Here is a 27,485-nt window from a genome sequence, read left to right on the forward strand (position 1 = left end):
TCCTCAAGACCCAGCAATACCACTTTTGGGTATATATCCAAAGGATGCTCAATCATACCACAAGGACATGTGCTCAACTATGTCCATAGCAGTGTTGTTTGCCAAGCCAGAACCTGGAAGCAACCTAAATGCTCCTTGACCAAATAATGGACAAGGACAATGTGATACATTTGCGCAATGGAGTACTACACAGCAGAGAAAAATATGACATCTTGAAATTTGCAGGCAAATGTATGGAGCTAGGAAAATCATATTGAGTGAGGTAACCCAGACCCAGAAAGACAATTATCATAAGTGGTTTTTAAACATAAAGCAAGAAAACCAGCCCACAAATCACAATCCCAGAGAACCTAGACAACAATGAGAACCCTAAGAGAGACATACATGGATCTAAACTACATGGGAAGTAGAAAAAGACAAGATCTCCTGAGTAAATTGGGAGCATAGGGACCATGGGAAAGGGTTGGCAGGGAGGGGAGTGGTAGGGAGGGGAGCAGAGAAAAAGGTAGAGCTCAATTAAATCAATTTTTTAAAAAATACCAATTAGAATTAGTGCTATTGCATCCTTTAAAAAGAATATGAGTGTGGGAAAAAACAGAGTGTGTCTTCCAGGATCTCACTGAAACATCTTACTGTGTGAATTCTCCGCTGGTGAGTATGTAAAAGAGCAGAGACTCCTCCTTGGTTATAAAAGGATGGAAATATTAAGTCATAGAAAAAATGGGATAATGCCATTCACACTCATTTTCTAGTCTTCCTTGCATTGTGTAACAGCTTCCTCTGAGACTGGAACATTTCCATCTTGCAGGGAAACTTCTTAAGTTGTAAGGTAAACAACTCAAAATAGCTCCTGAAGCCCCTGAAACTGAGCAGATTCACTAGGCCCCTCCCTGCTAGAATAGGCAGTATAAGCCAAGCATCTCCTAGGAATGTAGGATATGGAGCCTGAAACAGCCATCTTCTGTAACTAGGCATCTTCCAGTAGCAGGACTGGGACACCAGTCCAACCACAAAACCTTTGACCTACAATCTTTCCTGCCCACTAGATGTGTGGGAGCAATGGAGGCACAGATCTTGTGGAAGTGGCCAACCAATGACTGGTCTCATTTTAGGCCCACTATACCACTGTCCCCCAACAAGGGATCCCACACTGGACACTGTCTGGATGACCAGGAACAGAGGTCGGACAACCCAGAGACTGAGATAGAAAAAAATCAATAAAATGATTCCTAGTGGTATTCCACTCTACTCATAGGTAGGTGCCTAGCCCAATCATCATCAGAAAGGCTTCCTTCAGTAACTGATAGGAGCAGATGCAGAGACCACGGTCAAACATTAGGTACAGAGGGAGCCCATATTAGAGATTTCAATCAGGTCCCTTCCCTGAGAAGAGGAAGAGGAAGAATTGTAGGACCCAGCAGGGTCAAGGACACCAGTCCACAGAATCAACTAAGCAGGGCTCACTGGGGCTCACAAAGACTGAAGATGGAATCACTAAGCCTGTATGAATCTGTACTAGGTCCTCCTTAAATATGTTACGGTTGTTAACTTAGTGCTTTTGTGGAACTTCTAACAGTGTGAGTGGGGATGAGGGTGTCTCTGACTCCTCTGCCTATTCTTGAGGCCCTTTTCCTCCTACTGGGTTGCCTTCAGCCTTTACATGAGGGTCTGTGCCAAGTCTTATTGTAGTATGTTATGCCATATTTGGTTGATAGCCTTGAAAGGCCCAGTCTTTTCTGAAGATAAGTGGAGGAGGAATGAATCTGGAGAGAGGGGAGGTAGGGAGAGGTGTTGGGAGGAGTGGAGGGAGGGGACACAGTGATTGGGATACATTTTAGGAGAGAGAAGAAGAAGAGGAGGAGGAGGAGGAGGAGGAGGAGGAGGAGGAGGAGGAGGAGGAAAGACAGACAGAGAAAGAAAGAAAGAAAGAAAGAAAGGAAGGAAGGAAGGAAGGAAGGAAGGAAGGAAGGAAGGAAGAAAGAAAGAAAGAAAAGAAAGAACGAAGAAAGAAACAGAAAGAAGAAAGAAAGAAAAAAGTTTCCTCTCGGTGCAATAAGCTGAACTGCAAAGAAGACTCCAAGACCAGACCAGCTGCCTCGAAGAAGCATGAAACCACCGAGCTGCCTGAAGAGGTTAACATACGAACTGCAGTCACCTGGAAAGATGGAGCTCTGCCTAGCTTGTGAGATGCCCTGCAGGCCTGATGTGTGGGCCCACAGGATTCCCAGCTTTGTAGAGTTTGGGTCAACCCCATGCTTGGGTGGCTTTGGTGATGCAGCTGTCTGTGTGTTATTTCTTTCCTGTGAGTAACCCCCCTCATTCTTCTTCCTATAAGTAATCCAAATAAAATTCCTGGTTCAGCAAGTTGGACTTCGGTGGCATCTGTACTTCGGTCTGTCATGGGCGCCCCGTCTGGGTGGGGTGAGTAGACACATGTGTTGCATCTCCCCAGGAAAAGTTGTGTCACACAACACCTCGTCGCAAGAGAGTGATCACATGATAGGAGCTCAGCCAATCAGAGGCACACGCACTGTGAGAAAGGATACAAAGAAAGGCACCGTGGGAAGATCTGTTGTTGGTAGCAGCCCCAGCTAATGCCTGCTTTCAAGAGCAGCAAGGCAGCTTCTCCACAGCTGCTGGGAGACGGGAGGAGTCCAGATGTGGCCACAGTTCAGGGAGCGGCGTTACCGCCACCATGACTCTTTGCAGGGGTGTAGACGGCAGTCACGGCTGCCGAGAAGACTTTCTGATGACCTCTCAGGCGTGAGCCCTGGAGAGTTGATTTCATGACCCTTCATTCATATTCTTTAAGTAAATCCACTTTCTATTTATAATCTAATCCATAAAATCGTAAGATATACAAGAAATCTAGATGGACAGACTTTTGGGGTGAAAATAAGAACAAGAAAATTCTCTATCATTTTGTGAAAAGAAATGGACAAGGAGCTTTAGTGTTTTGTTTTTATTTGAATTTTATTTTTCAGACACACGCGCACGCGCACACACACACACACACACACCACACACACACACACACACACACCACACACCACACACACACACCACACACCACACACACACACACACACACACACACACACACACTCCTATTCTCTTCGAAGCATATAGTCTGTTGCCCAACAGCTCAGTTGTTTCTTTCTGTGATGTTTTGATTAGATAAGTGCATATTTCCAATAAATGTGAATGATCTGTTACAAATTGCTGCATTTATAACTCAAGCCTTTGTTCCATGTTTTCTCATTTATTTTAAAGACTATATTGTGTTTTGTCATGGCCTTTGACTAAAATAATGAGTTCACTGATTCATTTTTGAATTTTAAGTCTCTAAAATCAGCTCTGCACTGGGAAATTCCTAGGCCAAGGAACGGAGAATATGACCTAAGGCACACGTCCTAAACATGCATGTTGCGTTTGGGGGGCCCTTCCACCCCCTACACCAGCTGTGTGTTTGCACCAGGGTATGAAATCTATTGACTTGCTACAGACTTGCTCTCTTAATGAAAGATAAGAAAGGAAACAGGATATACAAGGCCCCTTGCACTTGTGAGTGGCACCCTGTTTGGGGGCCAGATTAACGGGCGTGACTATTCAGAGAAACACTTTGTTGATGTGAAGCAAGGGACCTGGAAGCCAAGCTCGACTTCTGTGTGATGATGTGATAAGTATTAAGTCTAAGAAGGTCAGCCGTCTTGTGGGGAAGTCCGAGGCAAAGAAGTAGCTTACTCTAAGGAAGGGTTCCACCTCCATTCTAGAGAAAACTGGACGCCTGTTCCCACCCGTTTCCCTATTTGCAGGTCACTTTTAATTTAAATTGTTTCACGACAACTGTCCCAAGTTTTACTGTTCTAGGAAGCACTTTTGTGCTCTCAAGAAAAAAAAATTTTTTTTTCCTCATGGTTTATTTTTTTTATATTTAAAAATTTCCATCTCCTTCCCTCCACAATTCCCTAGTAAAAAGTCTTTGTGACTTCACGGGGCTCGGACGCAATCATGGTGACCTGCGGATGCTGTTGATTGGCAGACGACCTCTTTCGGAGTGACGTCAGGAAGTTATTCCCGGCATCACCGGATTCACGGATGGATAACTGCGTTTGGCAGTGCCAGGAGCCGTGACTGCCAAAGGGTGCAGTCTGCTGAAGCGTGAGCTGAAACCACACAAGATAAAGGGAGCTGGGTCCTTATGAAAATAGTATTGTTTTTCATTCACGAGCTCCTTTTAATCAGCCGCTCTCAATCAAGAAAGCCGTTTTCAACTGAAGCTTTAAGTTTCCCTTTCTGGGCGAGAAACTTTCTGTGCCAAATGGAAAAGTTATCTGATGAGGCTCAATAACTTTTATTGGCATGTTTGGAGGAATGTATCATTTTGATTGCTGTTGCCTAATTATTAAAAGACACAAACCTTATACTGAAGATAAATTTTCTTTTCCAGAATTTCCAAGGCTATAAAGGATTCCTTTATTCATCTAGTTAATGAGCATTGATCAAATACCTACTATCACCTAGGCACTGGGCCAGATGCTAGAAACGCAAAGTTGAGTAAGACCGTCTATGGGCTAGCTTCACTAAGCCATTAGAGAAGAAATGTCAAATCCAAACCTTCTTAGGGGCTGGAGGGAGTGCTCGCTGCTCTTACACCCACATGTATGCAGCATTACAACAGCCCACAACTCTAGTTCCAGGAGATGGCGTGACCTCTCTCGGCATCTGCAGGCACCTGCATCCATGTGGTGCTCATACATACCTCCGACCCCTGCCACCCAAAGTATATGGAAATAAATAAAATTTAAAAAACTAAAACTATCAATAAAAACTTCATGAAATGTAAGAATAGCAAAGTTTACAGTGTAGATAAAGGATTGAGGAGCCCATAGGAAAAGGGAGGAATCAGCAACCTCCTGGGGTCGTAGAACTTTGACATAGAGAGTGTTGAAGCCCAAGTGGCCACATGATACGGTGAGGTGTAAAATAGGGGAACTTGTAGCTGTTCATTTGTTCATTGTTACTCTGGTTCCACGCTGAAACACCAAAATGTTGTTGTTTTCTACTCTTTACTCTTTTGGGGGGCCTCCCACCAGCCCCCCAAAAAACACATGGAAGCTTATTATTACTTACAAATGCCCGTCCTTAGCTTGTTTTGTTTCTAGAGCCAACTTTTCTTACTTAAATTGTGCCATCTACCTTTTGCCTCTGGATTTTTGTCTTTTCTTACTTCCGCATCTTGCTTCCACTCTTCGGTGGCTGACTGGATGAGTTTGTGGTTGGTCCCTGACACCCTCCTCTCCTTGTTCTTTCGAGCCTCCCTACTCCAGGTTTCTCCTCCTACTTCATCTCTTTGCCTGCCAGCCCTGCCTATCCTTGCTCTCCTGCCTCGCTATTGGCCGTTCAGCGCTTTATTTAGACCATCAGGTGTTTTAGACAGGCAAAGAATCACAGCTTCACAGAGTTGAACAAAGGCAGCATAAACAAAAACAACACATCTTTACATCAGTAAGCGAATGTTCCACAGCATAGACAAAAGTAACAGACCTTAAAATAGTATCCTACAACAGAAACCATAATGTACCAACCATCTCGACACTACACCAATAATGTTTTTTAGTTGTACATTTATTTATTTTACATCCTGAACACAATTTCTCCTCCCTCCTCCACTCCTATCCCCCATCTCCCTTCTACCGTCCCTCCCACCCCATTATTTTATACCTTACCTACACATATCATTTATATCTCTATCCACTTGAAATTCTTCTTTGTTTGTTGTTGCTTTTGAGACATCTGACCATGTGTCCCTGGTGAACCTTAAACTCACAGGGATCCTCCTGCCTCTGCCTCCTGACCAAAGGCATGCACTACCAGCTATGGCTGACATTATTCTTTAACATAACTAACTCCAAAAGATCAAGTTCAGTTTTCGGTATGCTAACCGTGCTTTTCTAATGATATTTATTCTCTGTGAGAAGTATTCCCCTTTTCTAGGAGATCATTTCTGAGGCTGAGGAGATGGTTCTGTTGGCAAAGTGTGCTTACTCACAAGCATGGGCACCTGGGGTTGGCTCCCCAGCACCCATGTAAAGCAGCCAAGCATGGCACTGTGCCTTTGCATCCCTGGTGTTGCGGGGGAGGGGACAGGGTCAGGCAGTCAATGAGCTCCTTGTTTATCCCTGCCGCCTGGCTAGCTTACACCCGAAATAACCACACAGAAACTGTATTCATTAAAACACTGCTTGGCCCATTAGCTGTAGTTTTTTTATTGGCTAATTCTTACATCTTAATTTAACCCATTTCTATTAATCTGTGTATCGCCATGTGACTGGGGCTGACCAGCAAGATTCTAACCAGAGTCCATCTTAGGCAGGAGATCCATGATGTCTCTCACTCTGCCCTTCTTCCCAGCATTCAGTTCTGTCTTCTCTGCCTATGTAAATTCTGCCCTACCAGGACCAAAGCAGTTTCTTTATTCATTAACCGATGAAAGCAACACATGAACAGAAGAACCTCCTACACCAGTGAGAGACCATGTCTCAAAGTGTAATGTGGAGAGAGACAAAGATGCCTGTCATCCACCTTTGGCCCCAAGTGCCTGCGTGTACACCCCTACACACATGTTCACAAACATATACCACACATGTGGAAAACATACTTCTATATGTTTGTACATGTGTCCTAGGCTTCTGTCTCCTTTCCCTTTCAACTTTTAACACTGTGACTTCTTTGACCAGCTAGCTTCCCTTGAACTAATGGAAACTTATGTCCTAAGCTGTCAACTAACCAGTCCCCAATAAATATTGGGGTATGGATGTCACAGTCCTTTGCCATGAGTATGGATGGTTCCCTGGATGATCAGGTTCCCTGGAGATCAGGTTGAAAGGCTATTCCTCCCAAAACTTATTTGCCTGCATCTGTTGTCATCCTAAGCCATCTTCCTCAACTGGGCACTTTCTTGATAGTCTCTTTCACAGAAATCCAGATCTGTGCTGAGGAACTCAATTGGGCAGACACCAGCACCCCCCACCACACTTGCCAATCATCTGTTTACCACCACCCAAAGGAGAAACCACCCACCCTGTCCTCACAAGGTGTCCTGTGTGCCTGCCTCCCTAGCAGCTCTTGGAACATTACTCTGACAACGATACGTTTCATTCCATGGAAAAGGAAATTCCTAGGGCTCCAGGCAGACACTTGGTATTCCTTCCAAGGTGGGACATTTAGTCCACAGACATGCCCTCACACTAGGTGCCTTACTTTCTAGCTATTACCAAAGAAATACCTCTATTACTTTGTTATCATAATTTTGTTTCTTCGGGGCTTAAATATTTGATTAGGATATGCTCTTCAAAGTGAGGAGCTTTGTGTAGAGAGTGTTTGGTCATATTTATCCCACTCTCTGCTCTTCCTATCCCTCTTCTCCTTCCGCAGACCTAGAGGCCTCTGTGACCTTCTTGTCTTTCCTCCTCTGTAACATGAGGTCCTGCTAGTTGGGGTTTCTGTCTTGCCTGGTACCCCACAGCTGGCAAGTCCCAAAGAAAGTCACACAGAGATCTCTATAAGTTATAAAACTGATTGGCCCATTAGGTCAGGCTACTTATTAGTTCTTTTTTTTTTTTTTTTTTTGGTTTTTCGAGACAGTGTTTCCCTGTAGTTTCTAGAGCCTGTCCTGGAACTAGCTCTTGTAGACCAGGCTGGCCTCGAACTCAGAGATCCTCCTGCCTCTGCCTCCCGAGTGCTGGGATTAAAGGTGTGCGCCACCACCGCCCGGCTACTTATTAGTTCTTATGACTTATATTAACCCATTATTCTGATCTCTTTTGCCATATGGCTTGATACCTTTTTCATCTGGCAGGTCACATCCTGCTTCCTCAGTGGTCTGCGCAGGACTGGGAGGAATCAAGTTCCTCCTTCCCAGAATTCTCCTGTTCTCATTGCATCATTTCTACTTCCTGCCTGATTTTCCCACCTATACTTCCTGCCTGGTCAATCAGCGTTTATTTAAAACATGATTGACAGAATACAGACAATTCTCCTGCACCACTCCTCCTGATTCCATGTGTGAGAACACATGCGATATTTGTCTTAGGCTCATTTTGCTTCATATTATGACCTCCAGTCCCACCCACATTTTTCAAACAATATAATTTCACTTTTCTTTGTGGCTAAAACTCCATTGTGTATATGTGCATTTTCATTACCCGCTCATCTACTGACGGGCACCTGGGCTGTTCCACAACCAGACCACAGGAAAAGGTGGAGGGACAATACAGGTGTGTAGGTTTCCCTAGGGCATGGTGACATGGGTTCCTCTGAGTATAAACTCAGGAATAACACAACTGAATCATGAAAGTTATATTTTAATAGAACTTCATACTGATGTCTGCCTTAATGGGCCTAGTTTATGTTACTGCCAAAAGTTTATAGGGGTTTGTTCCCTCCACATCCTTGGTAACATCTGCTGGGGGTTGTTTTGTTTTGTTTTGTTGATAATGATTCCAAATTCAGTAAGATAGGATCTCAGTGTAGTTTGATTTATTTGTATTTTCCTGACAGCTACAGATATTGAATATGTTTCCATTGGCCATTTGTACTTCATTACACATGTGTTCATTTGTCTTCCCATTTATTGATTGTATCATTTTCTCCCTTGTCAGTTAAGCCTTTGAGTTTTTTTTTTTATATTCTGCAGATGAATCCTTTGTTGGAGGAATATCTGGCGAAGACTCTCTCCCATTCTGTTGGCTGTCTTTTTACTCTGGTAATTGTTTCTTTGACGGTATGGAAGCTTTTGAATTTAACTTAATTCTGTGTTTAATTCTTGCTGTTTTTTTTACTGAGATACTGAGATGCTTTGCTCAGGAACAGTATTGTGATCTAGTTTTAGAATTCCACATGTGGATAGCCAGCTTCCCAGCATAAAAAAGCTGTTTCCCTGATGTATAGTTTTGGAATCTTTGTCAAGAATCACACGGCTAAAGCTACATGGGCTTACTTCTGGGTATTTTGTTTTATTTTCTTCTGTGCTAGTAACGTGCTGAATTTATCATTATAGCTCTGTAGTATTATTTGAAGTCATATATTACCATATCTCCCGCACTATTCTTTTTTCTCAAGAGTACTTTGGTTTCTGTGAGTTCGAGGCCAGCCTGGACTATAAGGGTAGTTCCAGGACAGGCTCCAAAGCTACAGCAAAACCCATCTCGAAAAACAAAAACAAAACAAAACAAAACTAAAACTAAAACAAAACAAAATAAAAACGAGTACTTTGGGTACACAGAATTGTAGTTTCTCCTTTTAAAACTTGTTTCATTGCTTTTGATTTATTTTTATTGTAGTGTGTGTATGTGTATGTGTGCAGGTGCCTGCAAAGACCAGAAGACGGATCCCTTGAAACTGGAGCTTCCGGTGGTTTCAACTGCCTGATGTGGGTGTTGAAAACTGAACCTGAGTCCTATGCAAAAGCAGCAAGCACTCTTCACAGCCAAGCCATCTCTCCAGCCTCAGTTCTGACTTTGATTTTCTTCAGTTCTCTCAGCACTTCTCTTGCCTTCTTTCTCCTTTCCTTTAATTTCCCTTTCCTCCTTACTGCTTCATAATATATTATTTGTAAAACCACTGTGGAGAATACAGATTGTAAGAGTATCAAGTAAGAGAATGCACATATCTTAGAACTGGCGAGAAGGCTCAGTGGGTAAGGGCACTTGCCTGCAAACCTGATGACCTGAGTTCTATTCCCAGAAAGCCACATCATGAAAGAAGACATCCAAGTCTTGGAAGTTGTCCTCTGGCCTCCTGACCTCCACAGGGACCCTGATGTATCTGCCTCTGACCCCTGTAATTCTAAGTAAAATATAACAATTTTTTCAAGGAATATCTGCTTTGAAAAATAGTAAATACATCACTGTAATTTTCATTTGAATTTCACGGAGTAATGATATGGAATTTTACTCTTTAGTCCACGGTCTCTTTATTTTACTTATCTATGGTCAACCGAGGCTGGAAAAATATTCAACAGAAAATTCCCAAAGTAAATAATTCCTAAGTTTCAAATGCCACATCATTCTGAGTAGCATGATCAAACCTAGTATACATGACTCTGTCCTTCCTGGGTTGTGACTCAGTCTCTGCACTGTGTCTACCCTATAGAAGCTACTTGTCACTAGTCACTGCACACTGTGTCCACCCTATACATGCTACTGTCATTAGTCACTGCACAGTGTCACCCTATACACGCTACTGTCAGTAGTCACTGCACACTGTGTCACCCTATACATGCTACTGTCACTAGTCACTGCACACTGTGTCCACCCTATACATGCTACTGTCATTAGTCACTGCACAGTGTCACCCTATACACGCTACTGTCAGTAGTCACTGCACACTGTGTCACCCTATATATGCCACTGTCATTGGTCACTTGGGATTGTCTCAATTATCAAGCCGACTTTCAATGTATTGAAATGCTTGCTTAAGTAACGGTTTCTCTTATAATTGTTCAAGGCACAAGAGTGAAAAGCTTGAATATGGCAAAGAGAAGCCATGAAGAGCGTCTTCTTCTAATCATATTTTACAGTAGTGATTATCGAACTTAGGGCATGCTGGACAAGTGGTTTCCCTCTGAGCCATGTCCCCAGCTCAAGTGTTTGCTTGAAAAAGTACAATTTCTTGACTTAACAAAAAGAAAGAAAAAGCTCTCCACTACAGTTGCTAAGATCTGTGGTCAGAACGAATCTTCTGTCTGTGAAACTGTGAAGAAGACAAACAAATCCATGCTACTTTTGCTGTTGTGTCTCCAACTCCAATACTATGGCCACGGTGCTTTCTAAGTGGTTAAGATGCAAAAAAAAGAGAGAGAAAGCATTAAAATTTTGAGTGAGAAACATGAACAGAAGCATGCTTTTATGGGTGGCAGTGCTTTGCTCCAGAAAGCACAAAGACTTGCTAAAACAAGGAGTGCCTCGAAATGAGAGGTAGAAACTACCTCACTGCAAGGGCCAGTTGTACAAAATTAGACATACGTTTAGGCTGCAAACCATGAAAACTACTGGAGACACTGCTACAGTTGGGAAGGCAAGTGGGGGTGAGATGGAGCGACGGGTTAACAGACACAAAATTACAGTTGAATAGGAGAAATAAATCTCTGTGTTCTTTAGCACAATGAGGCGACTATTGCTAAAAAATAGTATTGTGTATTTCTAAGCAGCGGCCTGAGATTCCGAAAGGTCTTAACACGGAACCGCAGATAGAGGCACAACTGTGAGTGGATTCAATGAGAACTAGAAAGGCCCTCTATTCTTGTAGAGAAAACATAGTGCTACACTGTGTATTGGTTACCTGTGTCACTGCTGTGACCGGATGACAAAGCAATGTGAAAAGGGAGGGCTCGTTTTGGCTCACACCTCGGTACAGCCTATCACGGCAGCAGAGGCGTGGCAGACAAAAGCTGGGACCCCTGCTCACGTTGCACACACAGTCAGGACGCAGAGGATGGATGTGGCTGTTCAGCTTGCTCTTTTCTTCCTTCGGTCTTTTAGTTCCTTTTCTATTGCTGTGTAGACATCATGCCCCTGGCAGCCTATAGAAGAAAGAGTGTATTGACCTTACAGTTTCAGAGGGTGAGTCCATGACCATCCTGGTAGGAAGCATGGAAGCCAGTAGGCCGCGGTGGCAGGAGCTGAGAGTGTACATGTTAACGACCACCAGGGGGCAGAGAGTGAGTGTAGCGGGAATTGCATAAGGTCTTGAAACATCCAGGCCCCCACTGACATACCTCTTCTGACCAGGCCATGCGTCCTAACTCTTCACAAACAGTTCTACCAGCTGGGCTTTGAGCATTCCGAAGGGGTCTGTGGGGGCTGTTCTCATTCAAACCACCATATTTAGTCTAGTACTTTCGGCATCGTTGAATCTAGAAAAGCCTTCAGGTAATGTCCCCAGGGCGATTGTAGACAGGGGGAGGCGGGCAAAACTAACCATCACTCCTGGCACAAACAGTAGCCGGAGGGGCTGTATCTTCTGACAAATAAGCTACCACTGCATTTCAGCAGAAGAAAAGGAAAGAACATGACCTCACGTAGGTGTTTAATTGTGAGAAAACTGGCTTGGGAAGATGATGCCCGTTAAAGTCTACATGTGCAGAAACGCAGAGGCAGCGCTGGTCCGATAGTTGTGGAAGAGCAGATTAACTCCTATACTGTTTGGTGATGCTGCAGAGCATGTGATAGAGCCAGGCTCAGTCTATAAATAAGATGGAAAGTTCTCTGTGTTTTGACAATATATCTAGAAAGGGTTGGTGACAGTCATCTTGCATATGGAATGGCTCTAATGTTTTATCCAGAAGCTGGGAGAGGAAGGGTTGGAATTAGATGTCTGTTATTGATGGGCAATGCACCTACTAACCTGAGTATATTTGCTATGGATACAGTAGGGTGATATTTTTGATATATTTTATTAGCATATATTAATTATATATATTTTTCTACATGTGTATGTTTTGATCATAGTCATTCCCCATTATCCTTTCTTGTGCCTCCCCCATTGCTGTTGATCCTTTCCCTTACTATGCTTCTACTTTAGTGTGTGTGCCCCATATGAGTTTAAATAGGTTGGTTACCAGAGCATGTGTAAAGAGTTATTTACAGATAACCCATCAGTGGCTACACAGCTGAAGAAAATGGCTTTCCCCAGCAGTTATTACCTGCCATTAGATCCTCAAGAAGAGTAGAGGTTCATGGGCCCCTCCCAACTCCTGAAAGAACACGGATAGGCTGTCTTGTGCAGGCTATCACAACTGCTAAGGGTTTAGAGTACAAACAATGATGTCATGCCTAGAAGACAGTATTCTACCGCACTACACTCCTTACTCCAGGTCCTGCATCCTATCCACTCCCTTTCTGGATGTTGCCTCAGCCTTGGAAGAAGTGATAAAGACATCTTTTCTATGTCTGAGTATTCAGCTGTGACGTATTCTTAGTTCTTTGATCGGTTATGTGTCTCCAGAGTAACAGCTTGTTATCGTCTGAATGTGCAATGTCCCTCTTAGGCTCGAGTGTTAGAGTACTTGGTCCCCAGCTGGTGGTACTGTTCGGAAAGGTTATGTCCAGAACCTTTGGCGGTTGGAACCTTTCTGGAGGGAGCATGTCACTGGGAGTGGGATTTCAGGATGTATAGCCTGCCTCTACTTACTGTTCTATGATTCCAGACTGCTAACACACTGTGATTGGGCTGACTGCAAGCTCCCATCATGCCTTTCTGCCCTTATGGACAGTATCATCACCTCTGGAACTATGAGCCAAACAAACCCTTTTGCCTGTAAGTTGCTTTTGTTAGGTATTTTATTACAGCAACTAAAACTAAAGACAATTGCTGACTAGGAAAAAAAAAGGAAAAGGAAGCAGAGTTTCTTAACCAAACTGCCAACAGAACTAATTAATCTCTTGGAGTGAGTCCTGGCACACCCGCATGGAGCTGAGCTGTGTGATTCTCAGTTCCCTCTTGGTGCTCTCTTATCTTGGTTCAGGTTGGCTGGACCGGGTTCAGTGAGTAGGAGGGAACAAGTGGAAGTTTTGTATTTTTACTTCCAAATGCCACCCCAGTGCTTCAGAACCTTGATCAAGACCGCATACAGCTACCTGGTATCTGGTCCCAGATCAGTATTTGCTGCAGCCTGCAGACAGAATGTCGTGCTGACTACTGCTGGTGCATAAAATGCACCGACGCTGTAAAGGAAGGGCAGAAGCCAGAAACTGCAAATGTCTGCTAGGGAATGGTTTTAAAGGATTTCCTGGGAAGCAATGAACACTAGAAAAATCATCCCTATAGGATAAGTTGGTGGAGGATTTGCCCACATTATGGATGAAGAGGAATGAAGGACACGGTGAAGGCCATCAAGAGGCAGCGAGAAACTGGAAGAATTTGTGCATCTCCAGAGGAAGAGAATGGAGACTCTGAAGCAGTATCTGCAGTGTGAACACCACTGAAAATTTCCCAAGTGTTTTGAACTGTCCAGACATTAAAGGGCAGAATTCCGAAACACGATCAGTGGGTGGAATGCAGCACTGACCACCTGTGTGATCCCAGAAGCAGTACAGACATTGAAGTATTTTTCCAAGTTGAGAGCGTGTTGTTTCCTTAGTGTTCTCTCCAAAACATTTGGCAAAACTTCAGCTATTAAGGACCCTCCCCCACTGTCTGCTGCTAATATGTAGCCATGGACATCATGGCTCCATGGTCCGGGATCCCAGAAGCAGAGGTCTGCCTTCAGACACTGTCACAAAAGCCACTGGCAGCCTGATGCCCGGTCACAGCATTCCTTCCCACACTTCACCGCATTGCAAGGCTGAGTGTAGTGCTATCCATGGGGAGAACTCAATCTCATAACTAATCACTGGAGTGTGACGTTTCTGTTCATCTCTTACTGTGGCTGATTTGTTGCTGTGGTTTGAATGAGAGACGGCCACCATAGGCTCATATGTTTGATCACATTCTCGGTCAGTGGAGCTGTCCAGGAAGGTTGTGGAAACTTGAGGAGGTGGGCTTCCTGTGGGAAGTGAGTCATGAGGGGTGGGCCTTGAGGATATAGCCTGCACTCACATTTCTGTGTGTGTGTGGCTTCCAGAGTGTGCGTGCAATGTGACCAGCCAGTCTCCTGCCACCAGGCCTTCCCTGCCATGATAGACTGGGACCCTCTCAAACTGTAAGCCAAAATAGACCATTTAGTCTGTTAAGTTGCTTTTGTTGGGGTATTTTATTACAGCAATGAGAAAGTAATTAAAACTTTTATGAGTTAAATTTTATTATCATAAACACAAAAGGAGAAAAATAGTCTGTATATTAAACTGTCAAGCATTATCTAGTTTCTGGATCTATTGAAGGGGCTCTTGCAGTCCTTACAGCTGGCAGGTATATTAGAAGATAGAGAATTCAGTAGCCCTTTCAAAGGAAGTCATCAATAACCAAACTTCCTTCTTCTAGGTCCAATCTCCTAAAGGTTCCCACATCTGCAAGAAGTATCTCAGGCTAGGCACCAAGTCTTCAGCATGTGAACCTTTGCAGGAGTTAGGTTCCAACTAACTATAATGTTGAACTACTATATATAGACCTTCCCATGAGTTCATCCTTGTCTTTGAACAGGTATGACTTTTTTCCCATTTTCAAACTGGCCATCTTACTGTTGCATTTTTTCCCCTCATTCTACATGGCATCTTTGTTGGATACATGCTTTGCAAACATCTAGCCTATTCTGGATTTTACATTTTTGGGACAGAATCTTTGGAAAGGTATGGATGTTATTTTAGTGAAGTCAAATTTCCTTTTCTTTTGTAGTTTGTACTTTTAATCACTTTACTTTGTATTGATTTCTCTGAGCAATGTTTGTAGCTGCCAGTATAGTTTGCATGCTGTATATGTACACACATATATACTGATAATTTGTCAAATATGACAAGTATTTCATAATTGATGCTATTATAAATAGTATTTTTGTTTTTGAGACAGGATTTCAGAGCCCACGCTGGCCTCAAATTTGCTATGTAGTGAATGAGCTTGCACTTTGGACTCTCCTACCTCCACTTCCTATGCATCAGGATTAACAGACCCAAATTAATTAATTACAAACTTTATTTGGTTCCTGAATTTTGTGCATGCCAGGCCAGCACTCTGCCAACTCAGCTACATCCCCTGATGAATGTGCTTGGCTCTTTGTAGTTTTTGTAGACACTATTTAGATATCTTAGGACTTTTTTATATGTCCTGCCTACCATGTCATCTGTGAACATCTTCCTTTCTTTATAATCTGTAGGTGTCCTGATTACGTTGGTGTTATCTCCAGGACACTGGAAAAAGCAGCAAGCAGAAATCCATGTTCTTATTTCCTTTAGGAAGGAAACTTAAGTCCACCACTCCCCAGGGGCCTTTATCCTTTCTGTTCCTTGTCTGCAGAAACTGTATGGGAATGGGTGACCAGTTCTCTCGTAGGTGCTTTTCTTCCACATCAAGACATTTTCCCTTGTAGTCTGATGATATAAGGACTTACATTGTTATTCACATGTTACTTTAATCCTATATTCCTAGTATATGGTCCACTTGGTTACAATTCATTGCTTTTGGATTTGTTGAGCTTGATTTGCTAACTTGTAACTTTTTCATCATTGCTCACTAAGTAGGATTCCTTAGCTCATTCTCCCTCTACCCGTTTCCCCTCTCTCACTTTGGGAACAGGTTGTGCTCTCTGAAGAGGGACAATTTCCCCTGCATTCCAGTATTTTAGAACAGCTTGTGTAGAACTGGTACTGTTTCTTCCAGAAGTGCTTGATAGAACTTATCGCTGAATCCATCTGGACCCAATGGCTCATTTGTGGTAGGCTTTAAACTAAATTTCACTTTCACAATTAGGTATTAGACTATGAGTAATCAGATAGAGGTTTCCCGTGAGCTTAGATAACTCTATGGATTGAATATTTGTGATCCCCCCACCTTCCCGATGCAACCAAATAAATTCTTGTTGAAGTCCTAATTACCAAGAAATGTTAGTGGACATGGACTGTCAAGCAAGGTTAAGTGAGGTCATAAGAATGGGCCCTGATGCTATAGGATTAGCGACACAGAGAGCTCACCTCCACTGTCGCCTCATGAGGAAATCCTATCTGCAACCAACGAGAAGCCACACTAGAAATCATGACTTTGGACCTGTAGCACCTATGACACTGAGAAAATGGATTCTGTAGTTGATGTCACTCTTACGTCTGTTATGGCAACCTAGCACAGGTAAGTTTTACTCCAGAAAACGGCAGTTTTAATTATTTTGGCATGAACTGTTTATATTTCCTTATAATCCATTAGATGACGTGACCGTCAGATACAGTGAATCATCCTCATTCCCAATATTTCTAATTTTATCTTAAGTACCTGTTAGTCTAGCTACAGATTTATCAGTCAGTATTGCTGATATCATTAAATAACCAACCCTTGGATTCTCCAATTTTGTTTACAATAATTTCTGTTATTTAGAAAAATAATTTTCTTTCTGATAGTTTGAATTCACTTCTGTTTCAAGGCAGAGGCTTAAGTTACTGAGTTGTTCATAATGTAGTAAATTGTATTTTAGCAAATGATGGCTCCCCCTGTTTTTGCTTGGCTCCAGCCTCTCCATCCCCACCCTGCTGGCTCCTGGAAGGCTGAGGAGTCACAGCACCCACTGTTGTCAGCCCATCTCGGCTGGAGCAGTAGTCTCAACTGGCTGTTCCTCACCGTTAGAAAACCATCCGTTCAATACTTTGTCTGGTGGTGGTGTTAAAGGTAGATCTGCTTCCTTCCCTTTCATCCCAGACAGGAGTCAGACCATTGCTTTCTGGCGCATGTCTTCTAAGTATATGCTCTGGGTTGAAGGTGTTTTGATGAAAGTTCAGTTCCCAGGATGGTAGTGAGGACAAACTGTGGCCTTAGGAGGTCCTTAGGTTGCCAAGGGCTCTTACAGATTACGGTAACTTTCTAACGAGGGTTGCTTGGAAGTCTGAGCTCGGCCTCATCGACTGCCTGGCATTGGTCTCCAGACGCAACGTCTTCCCCCTTCCTCGCATGTGCTCCTGCCGTTGTCTGTCTCCCTCAGATGGCCCAGATACCGAGAAGAGTGCGAATGAAGACAACAGACTGTACGCTGCAGGTACATAATACAAATTTAATAGTACAAAATAAAATACAAAAATCAACTATTTAGTTCTGGATGTTAGAAATAATATACATAATAAAGTCAATACAGTACTAATAGTGCTGCAAGGTAAGAATCCACGTTCCAGATGACAGATTATGCCCATCAGGTTGACTGGTATACTAAGAAGCACACATTTCTGCTATTATTAGAAACATTCGGACTCTAGACAATGAAGCCATGTATACTTGGCATATTCTGAAACTATAACTGTTCCCATACATAGTTTCACATAACTGAAACTATGTGACCATTACTGTAATGACCTGGTTCCATCCTCGTACTGAAAATGATAGGCAAACATTTCCCCATACTAGTTACCAAACTGTCAGGGTGCTGAAAACAAAGACTCCCCTCCTTGTCAGCAGGTGACACTGAGGCACATATACGAGAGGGGCTAAAAACCAAAAGGGCAATTTTATGCTATTTGCTAGGTCCACGTTTAAATTTATAGCCTGATTTTTAGACACACTATTTCTGGTCTATAAAGAGAAGAAATTAAGGAACTTTTAAGTGTCAGGAAATATGGCTTCACTATTCCTTCATAATCAAATCTTTCAATGATTTTTAGGATTATTTTCACAGTCTGTTTCCACCGGGCTAGCTCAGGAGATTCAGTGGTTGGTTGAAAAATGACTTGAGAATACAACTTCAAGGTTAAAATTTCATCTTCCAAATGTAGAGATTTGATTAGAGCCCTTGACAAGAATTATTTAATGCAAACCTGCTAGCCAGGATGAAAAACCTAGACGGAAAAAAAGTCATGCTAAAACTGAAATGAAACCCCCCAGTGGTAGGCCTTTTACGATACAGACAACTCCTTCCACAGAAAGACTGCTGCTAAAATTAGTTCCTTACTTTGTGGTGAATTTCAACACTATTAATTCCAGTTCTGAGTCAAAGCTTTGGTGGACTGATTTAAAGACATATACATTCTATAGGAGCCTATAGGAGTCAGCTATTGAATTCAATAAACAAAATAAAGTAGATAAAATGTAAGAAAAAACACACTTCTCAAATTTTTTTCATGCAATAAGCATGCCTGTCTTAAATCTGGCATTTCTCATAAATAATCTTTATTTCCTAGGAAGCTTGTATTATGAGCCAAGTTCAAATGTTTTCATATAGTTGAATATTAAAGAATGTCCTGAGGATTATTCATCATTATCTGTAAAAAAAAAAAACAGAAAAAAATTAATTCACTTTATTGTAATTCAAGCAGTATCTAGCTTTTTAAAAAGCATTTTCCTCTCTAAAGATCATTAATTCAGTTTTAAATGTAATTTTATTATAATAGTGCATATTCATTGTATGACATCCAGGCATACAATGAATAAAGGTAAGTAAAAACAAAGAATAAAGGTAAGTAAAAACTATCAAAGACAACCAGTGTTACAAATAAGCATAAATCCTCAGATTGCCTTCTGAAGCACAAATATCTCTAAGACAATCAGACCATGATGCAGAATTGTGACGTGAGCGTCCCCCATAAGGCACAGACTAGACAGGAGAATAGAGAAGTGCGCCTGGTAAGAAGCAGCAGGACTGGAAATGCTTGAGGCAGTCTCTGTGGGGGTGCCAGGCACCACTAAGAAGGTTTCACCTTTTCTACATGGTAAAAACCTCACAATAAAATGCACGTCAGAGTCAATGTCTGCACACCATTCCATTTTATGAGTATGGCACAATTTCTTATGTAAAACCACAAGAATGTCTATTCTTAAAAAACATTGTTGAATGAATTGATTGTTGAAACATTGATTTGCCTAACACTGCCAAACAGCCCTCTTTCTACCCCAGTAAATCCAAGGCATCATGTCAAACACTACACTCTGTGTAGACCCCACTGTCTGCTACTCCCTCGCTGCTGACGATGTCTGTAATGTTTTCCACGATCAGCAAACCGTGGAAATGTTTTAAAGATTTCCGTGTTAGTTACCGGTCATCACTCACTGTCCCTCCTGCAATGTTCTGCAGACCTTTTTTTTTTTTTTTTTGGTTTTTCGAGACAGGGTTTCCCTGTAGTTTCTAGAGCCTGTCCTGGATCTAGCTCTTGTAGACCAGGTTGGTCTCGAACTCAGAGATCCGCCTGCCTCTGCCTCCCGAGTGCTGGGATTAAAGGCGTGCGCCACCACCGCCCGGTTCTGCAGACCTTTATACAGGATGTGCATACTGATCCAAGACAAATTGCCATTCATCTTTGAAAATCCAGTTTTGAAGTCGTCTCCTTAAGGACCACTCCCACCCTGCCTCCCACCAGTACTTCATGCAACTTGAATGTATTTTCATTGCTTCCAATGTCACACACCACTCTCTATTATAACTTATTCGCTTTTACAGCTATAAAGTGCTTCAGAGAATCAGGAAAGCAATGAACACACATATACCTACCTAGCATTAACAGCGTTAACTTTTAGTCCTACTGGTTTTGGTATTTAAGAGCATATTACAGGCTGTACACTTTCCCACTTCAGTGACCTTCTTTTCTAGGGACATTTTTCAGAACACCCAAATTAATGTATATTCTTGTTGCTTATACTTTTTCGCCTTTATTAAATGTATGCAGAATAAGCTTGTTTTAGATGTTATATAAATGGTATCACACATGATTTATTTAACTTAGATTTGAGGGCATATGCATATTCATAGCTAAAGATTTGGTTCATTCATTTGAACAGCTGTATAGAATTTCATTACATAAATACAATATAACATTCCATCTGAAATGGATGAGAAGGGAAGATATATTGAAGGAAACCACGTGCTTAGTTGCTGATAATCAATGGGAGGTCATGGTGGTCTCTGCCAACGACCATTGGCCATACTGCATTCATTCAATTCTCCTTGTGAAGGAACTCTTAGAACCGTTCTAAATAACTTACAAAATTACTACCTCTGTTTGACCTATGACTTTTCAAAGAGCTTTATATAGACTAGTTAGTGTTAATTTTACCACTGGAGAGAGTTACTAAAGCTCACAAAACCTACACTGCAACAGTATCAGGAGAGCTGACTGGTTGGGTTCGGTTTGGGGAAACTTGACAATTTCCAGGGAAATTAATCTGAAATGAGATTAGAAGGATCATTTTACAAAGTTAAAGTCTTGCTTGTGGTGTGGGTATATGCATGCATGCAGATGCTCTGTCTATGTGGACATGAGCACAGACCATGGACTGATGGTGGGGTGTTTCCCTCAATCTCTTTACCTCACTTTCTTCTTTTTAATATGCCCCTTACTGGTTTCTCATTATTTAGGATGACCTGAATAAAATTTTGCCATAAAAAATAAAAGTGTGCAGGCATCATGTATATGACACGATTTTATTATCTCCTAGATAATATCTAAAACCCCAACTTTTTATATATAGGACAGCATGATTTGAGATCCATTTGCTCTCATTATTCTAAACACAATCACTGTCTAGTATTAATTGTCTAATGTTTAACACAGCATCTTAGCTTTTGCTTAATGTATTTTTCATGTGTTTATTCACTGGCTACGTTAGTAAGCTAAAGTGTGCTATACAATATACTAAGCAGTTTGCTAAGGTTGGTAGGGTATTCTATCTTGTCCTTTGCTCTTTGCAAAGGCAGTCACTTGACTGTGAAACTGCTTTACCTTTTCTCTCCAGCTTGGCTCTGGGACAGGGAACTTTGTGGTTTCACAAATGTTTCCACTGCACACCAGAGTAAAACTGACCACGTTTCTTGAGGGCTACGCGGCCCAGCCCAGTGTTTGGTCCTCGTAGGTGAATAGGCCTCATAAGACAGGCACCCTTAGCAACCACTTAGCTGCGCTAATCCTACCTTGTGGCCCAGCTGATTGTTACAGCTCTCCACTGAAAGGGCAAAGCAAAAGAAAAGCTTTTCAGACACTTGACAAGGAACACTACAGTCTGAGCATACTGCTGCCGAATCCGGTGAAAAGTCCATTCAAACAAGACTGTGGAGAGCTTCCTGAAGGACCAGTCTGAATGAGAACAGAACTGGCTAGATCTCGCCACAGATCTACTAAAATAGAATCATTCTCTAGTCTTGTGCCATTCTAGATCACACAATGATATGAAAAATAATCTATGGAATCCAAATGTTGCAAAATTACAGGCCATTCCTCACTTCAGTAAAGTATAGCTGGAGTTTTCGAGCTCAGGGAAATCAAGAATCTGTAAATTCCAGATGCTTGCTAAAGTAGAGACTCTCATCTTAATGATGAAGTCATCGGTTATCATTTCAGAAAATAAAGCACCTATTATATAGTAATACACTGGAAGGAAAGTTCCGAAGTCTTAACAAGTTAACTCAGTTGACTAAGTGTTAACCCTTAGTCTGTACTGAGATCTATAGACCTCATGTGCCAGGGAGACATGAAATCTTTCCTCCCTTAGAGGAGTCAAGATTAAAGTGAATTTGAAGGAACTAGCATGGTGATTGAGGAAAGGCAGGAGGGGGCATGTGTCTGAGGCTATCCTAGAGTACAGCAAGATCTCGTCTCAAACAAGAACAAGACCAAGACAAAACATGTCACTGAGCACGGTTTCCACACCACAGACTGCTGTCCTCTAAGGAGTTAAGTGTGCTTTGCCCTAGGGACTCTGATTCTGCTAACCAGGGTTCCTGCTTCACTGTCAAGTTTCCAGAATGAAGACCTTCTGAACATTATCGTATTTTTACCCCATCCCTTGTTTTGTGCTTGTTTATATAACATGCTGCTTTCACAAATATTTTTAGTAATTATTTTTATTTTATAAAGTGGATGTATTTTTAAAAATTATCTTAATTATTTTTAACAAGAGGGAATATAAATGTATTTTAAGAAAAATTATATTGCTAAAATTAAACAATTAAAATTTAAAATCCCCAATTTTGGTCTATGAATTAAATCTTTAAAGTAATTATATTAATTTTGACAACCATGTTAGAAATAAATTCTTGTTCAGAATTTTACATTTTCTTCCTCTACAAAGAAATTTAATGGATTGATGAGAATTATTTTAATTTCTACAGATATTGAATTTTCAATTAGGAGACTTAAATTTTTTTTTTTTTTTTTTGGTTTTTCGAGACAGGGTTTCCCTGTAGTTTTTAGAGCCTGTCCTGGAACTAGCTCTTGTAGACCAGGCTGGCCTCGAACTCAGAGATCCGCCTGCCTCCGCCTCCCGAGTGCTGGGATTAAAGGCGTGCGCCACCACCGCCCGGCTTAAAATTTTTTATTTAAGGGTTGGAGAGATGGTTCAGTGGGTAAGAACACTGGTTGCTACTGCAGAGGCCCAGGTTCAGTTCCCAGCACTAACATGATGGCTCACAACCATTTGTAATGCAATGTACACTATAAAGGTGTATATACATACATGCAGGCAAAATGCACACATTAATAAATAAAGCATTAAAAATTCATTCCAATGTCACTTATGAACTAAAAGACAGTGACTCAAAGACTCTAAGGCAACAAAATCTTGTGACAGGGCAGAGTAAATTTTAGAGCTACTTCACAGTATCAGACAGAGTCCAGTACAGACTGCCTCAAATGATGAGCGTGCCTTATCTTACATCTGTCATCTTGTTTTTTTTCTCACATTTGCTTAAAATATGAAGCCATAAGAAAAACTTTACCTTCCTGATAGGCTCCATCTGCCATGACTAAATGCAGAATCTTGGCGTAGAGATGCTGATGCTCATTGCCCAACACAGTCTCAATCATTGCTGAACAAATCTCAATGTTTTCGTCTTCATCCTCATGAATAGCCTATGCCAAATTACCAGATGTAAGTTAATACGGAAGCTGCTAAAGAAAAGAAGCAATCAACAATAGCCTGTGAGCCATAGCGATGTCTAGCACAGCAAGCTCTCCCTAATGGACAAGAGTGGCACTTACATCTCAGTGGCAACCATGAGCCATGTAATTAGATTCAAGGCATCTTCACCAGAAGGGGGATCATGCCTTTACTATAAACCTAGCCACTCTATGCAGCTGGTGAGGTCAGGGATTTTAGAAGAAAAACCGCTACTGCTACTTTGATTCCTAACTACATCGTACCATTATACCCAAAGTTAGGTGTAGATCTCTCCCTTCGACAAAGCTTATCTTTACAATAGCATGAGGTCATCGCAGAAAGCTAAAACTGGTTAAGATGCAGAGAACAAATTATCATGGGCAGCCTAGCTCTACATGATACATCTGTGTATATGCGTATTAATACCAATGGTTAAAGAACAGGCCGTGCATTTGGGAGGGGCTCATACAGGACAAGTAGGAGGAAGAGAGGGAGAAATGATGCAGTCAAATTTACATACCTTTACTTTCTCATAAACCTCAAATAACTTCTCCAAGCCCATTTCCTGCTCCAGGTGAAGTCTGAGCTCCTCTAAACGGCTGAAGACGCTGTCGCACTCACACTCACTGGCAGTGTCGCCGTCACTGTTGTCTGAAGGACACGCTGTGATCACAAGTCATTCTTACACTAGCAGACTGCCACCAACGACAGTGAATTAGCTTCTTGTATTCTTCTACGCTCAACACAAGCAGCCATCGCTATGGCATCTGCCATCAGAACACTTACAATGCTCTTACCCAAGAATCTTACTTTGAGAATTGTTTCTTTTAAAGATTTAGATAGTAAATCAGATTACAAAGAAAGATTCCCAGAAACACTACTATTTAAATGCTAGTTTGGAAACAAATGGAAAAAGCATATTTCCATGTTCTGAACTGAAACAACCAAATCTAGGATAAAGGATAAACATGGACTATAACAACAAAAGACAGGCAGAACAGATGAGTCAGGAAGCACACTAAGATATTGACTTTATTACTAGAAAAACAAGTCAAGAAATGGAGAGGAAAAAGCAGAGTCGCCGCTGCGACAACAGGAAGAAATGAAGACCTGCAGTGCTTTGTGTGGAACACACGCAGTGAACACATGCCAGAAGACGGGCGCACACGCCAGCTTAAGCTGGCGATGGCCACACTGCAGTCAGAAAAAGACCCCTTACTGGAGGATGGGGAGAGCTTGGGGGGATGGAATGCTTGGGATATAGGAAGGGTGGATATGGGAGCAGGGAAGCATATATCCTAATTAAGGGAGCTATCTTAGGATTATTAAGAGACTTGACTCTAGAGGGGTTCCCAGGTATCCAGGGAGATGCCCCCAGCTAGTTACGTGGGCAGCTGAGGAGAGGGAGCCGGAAAAGGCCAGATCCTATAGCCATACTGATGATTATCTTGCATATCACCATAGAATCTTCATCTGGCGATGGATGGAGATAGAGACAGAGCCCCACATTGGAGCACCGGACTGAGCTCCCAAGGTCCTGACGAGGAGCAGAAGGAGGGAGAACATGAGAAAGAAAGTCAGGACCGTGAGGGAACCTTCATCTGGCGATGGATGGAGATAGAGACAGGGCCACACACTGGTGCACTGCACTGAGCTCCCAAGGTCCAAATGAGGAGCAGAAGGAGGGAGAACATGAGCAAGGAAGTCTGGACTGCGAGGAGTGCTCCCACCCACTGAGATGGTGGGGCTGATCTATTCGGAGCTTACCAAGCCCAGCTGGACTGGGACTGAAAAAGCATGAGATAAAACCGGACTCCCTGAACATGGCGGACAATGAGGGCTGCTGAGAAGCCAAGGACAATGGCACTGGATTTGGATCCTACTACACATACTGGCTTTGGGGGGGTCTAGCCTGATTGGATGCTCACCTTCCTAGACCTGGATGGAGGGGGGAGGAACTTGGACTTCCCACAGGGCAGGGAACCCTTACTGCTCTCTGGACAGGAGAGGGAGAGGGAGTGGAGGGGGGAGGGGGGTAAATAGGAGGTGGGAAGGAGGCGGAAATTTTTAATAAAAATTAAAAAAAAAAGACCCCTCACTAGATGTCTGAGCACAGAGAAAGAAGCAGGCCCACAGCCAAGACCATGCACCTGAGTGCCACTCCTCGTTCAGGGCACTGTCGCTGCTGGGGTTGTCATCCTCTTCGGCGGCGTCTGTCCCCCTTGCCGCCCGCTCCACATCGCTGCTCTTCAAGGCCGACTCGTCCTCCTCGCTGTACTCATCAGCCGGCTGCTCCCTGAGCAGCTGCTCCATTGAGGCCTGAAGCTCTTGTAAATCTGTGTCAGTTTCTTCAAACACACTGGAGCATAAAGGGTTAAAGAGAATGCTGCCTAACCTTGAACGTATTCTGGAATGGGACTTCAACTCAACACATGCATGTGCCTTCTCTCCCACTTAAAGGTAGTAACCATAGATAAAAAGAAGTCTCAATAAGCCTATACAGAGTTAACTAAGGAAATGAGGATCAATACAACTGAGAAATAGAGAACATGAGGGGTTTTCTACAATTCATAAACTAGAAGACGATTTGCTTAAATTGGTCCCAATTTGCCAAAGAGAATCATGTACCTATTAGCATCAATCACTGCCTGAACTTTGAAATGATGTTCTGTGTCCCAACTATAACTGGACAATATAAGAAAACAAAAATGTTTATCATTTGTTTTCTCAAAGTGAATACTCAAATATTTAAAAGAAATTTTGAAAAAACAGATTCATCCCAATCTTCATATGGCTACTAGCTGGGCACTTACTACATGCAAAGACTTCCACGTGCATTTGCACTTATAGGGATAAGAGTCAAGGTCTTGTATAGTGTCTGCATAAAGTGAATACAATGGCCAACAGAAACTTTGTGCATATTCTTGAAAACATTTCTAAATATGTAAGTATATTTTTCCAAGAATAAATCAACTACCATAATCCTAACAGGAGAATCTTGTCTTCAAAGCATAAAAATCCTATCTTTGTGAGATTTAAAATATAGAAAAAAAATGAATTCATATAGTAAGACCTTAATATTTATACAGCACATTAGTTTACTAAGCAGTTTCAACCAATTTTTAAATTCTATCCAAATGAAAGTCATGTTAGAGACATGAAAAGTGTAAATCCAAGTATGACATGGCTCAAAGCCTCCCCAACGCGCAGCAGACAGAGCTTGAGCTCTTGCACAGTAACTCGGGAACATGCTCAAGGCTGCTCTCTGAGGACAGAGAGTCGGGAAGTGTGGGGCATCTGCTGAGGGATGGTCCTAAACACAGGTCTCATCTACCAGAAGTGCAATCTAAGTTAGGGACAGCTCATGATGACTTCCCCGAAAGATTACACTCAACTCCCAATACAAACACTAGCTAAGACCTTGAAGGCATTTTACATTACTGGAAAAAGAAAACAATCATTTTCACAGAAATACCTTTATTTTGTACTTAGTACACTGACTAGCAATTGGGCTTTGTGGAGCTGACTATTGACCCCACCTGTGAGCATGAGTAAATACTGGGCGAGGCATGTTGGAGGCAGCGAGTGAGACTGGCCTGACTGCCACCCTAAGGAAAGCCTGAGAAGATTTCATAGTTTATGAAATCAGCATTCAAAAACCTGTGTCAGATAATCTGAAATCTGGTCCCAAATTTAGTTTTTAGTTTGCTTTCCCATTATAAAATCTTGATAAATATATAAACCAAAATCAGTTTTCAATGACAAACAACTAGTAAATCTGGAATAGTACTTTAGGAATAATTCGGTTACAGCTGGCTCAGTTAAAAACTGTTCATTTTACTTCTATTTGGGAAAAACCCTCCACAAAATCCATTACCTAGCAATTTGCAACCACACAGGTGCTGAACATTGTGTCCACCCATGAGAACACTAAAGCATGACGAAAGGGACCCCTCCCAGCCACTCACAGGTCTCCATGAGGACTGATGAGAACAGACAGC

General features: G+C 42.2%; 1 protein-coding gene across 11 annotated transcripts in view; it reads right to left on the minus strand.

Moving 5' to 3' along the window:
* Positions 1-17,663: 17,663 nt before the first annotated feature.
* Positions 17,664-27,485, minus strand: part of Nek1 (NIMA related kinase 1) — a 122,098-nt gene continuing 112,276 nt past the window's right edge. For 6 of the 11 annotated variants that reach the window (XM_038326699.1, XM_038326698.1, XM_038326702.1 and 3 more), the window contains 4 exons: positions 25,635-25,843; positions 24,005-24,147; positions 23,324-23,456; positions 17,664-18,881 (listed from right to left, as the gene is read on the minus strand). In XM_038326699.1, coding sequence (XP_038182627.1) covers positions 18,868-18,881; positions 23,324-23,456; positions 24,005-24,147; positions 25,635-25,843 — 499 coding nt within the window. In that variant the 3' untranslated portion in view covers positions 17,664-18,867. The remainder of the gene's footprint in view (positions 18,882-23,323; positions 23,457-24,004; positions 24,148-25,634; positions 25,844-27,485) is intronic. The other 5 variants (XM_038326706.1, XM_038326708.1, XM_038326704.1 and 2 more) reach the window with 1 other exon arrangement.

The sequence above is a fragment of the Arvicola amphibius genome, chromosome 4 (assembly GCF_903992535.2).
Source record: "Arvicola amphibius chromosome 4, mArvAmp1.2, whole genome shotgun sequence".
NCBI classification, from domain to species: Eukaryota; Metazoa; Chordata; class Mammalia; order Rodentia; family Cricetidae; genus Arvicola; species Arvicola amphibius.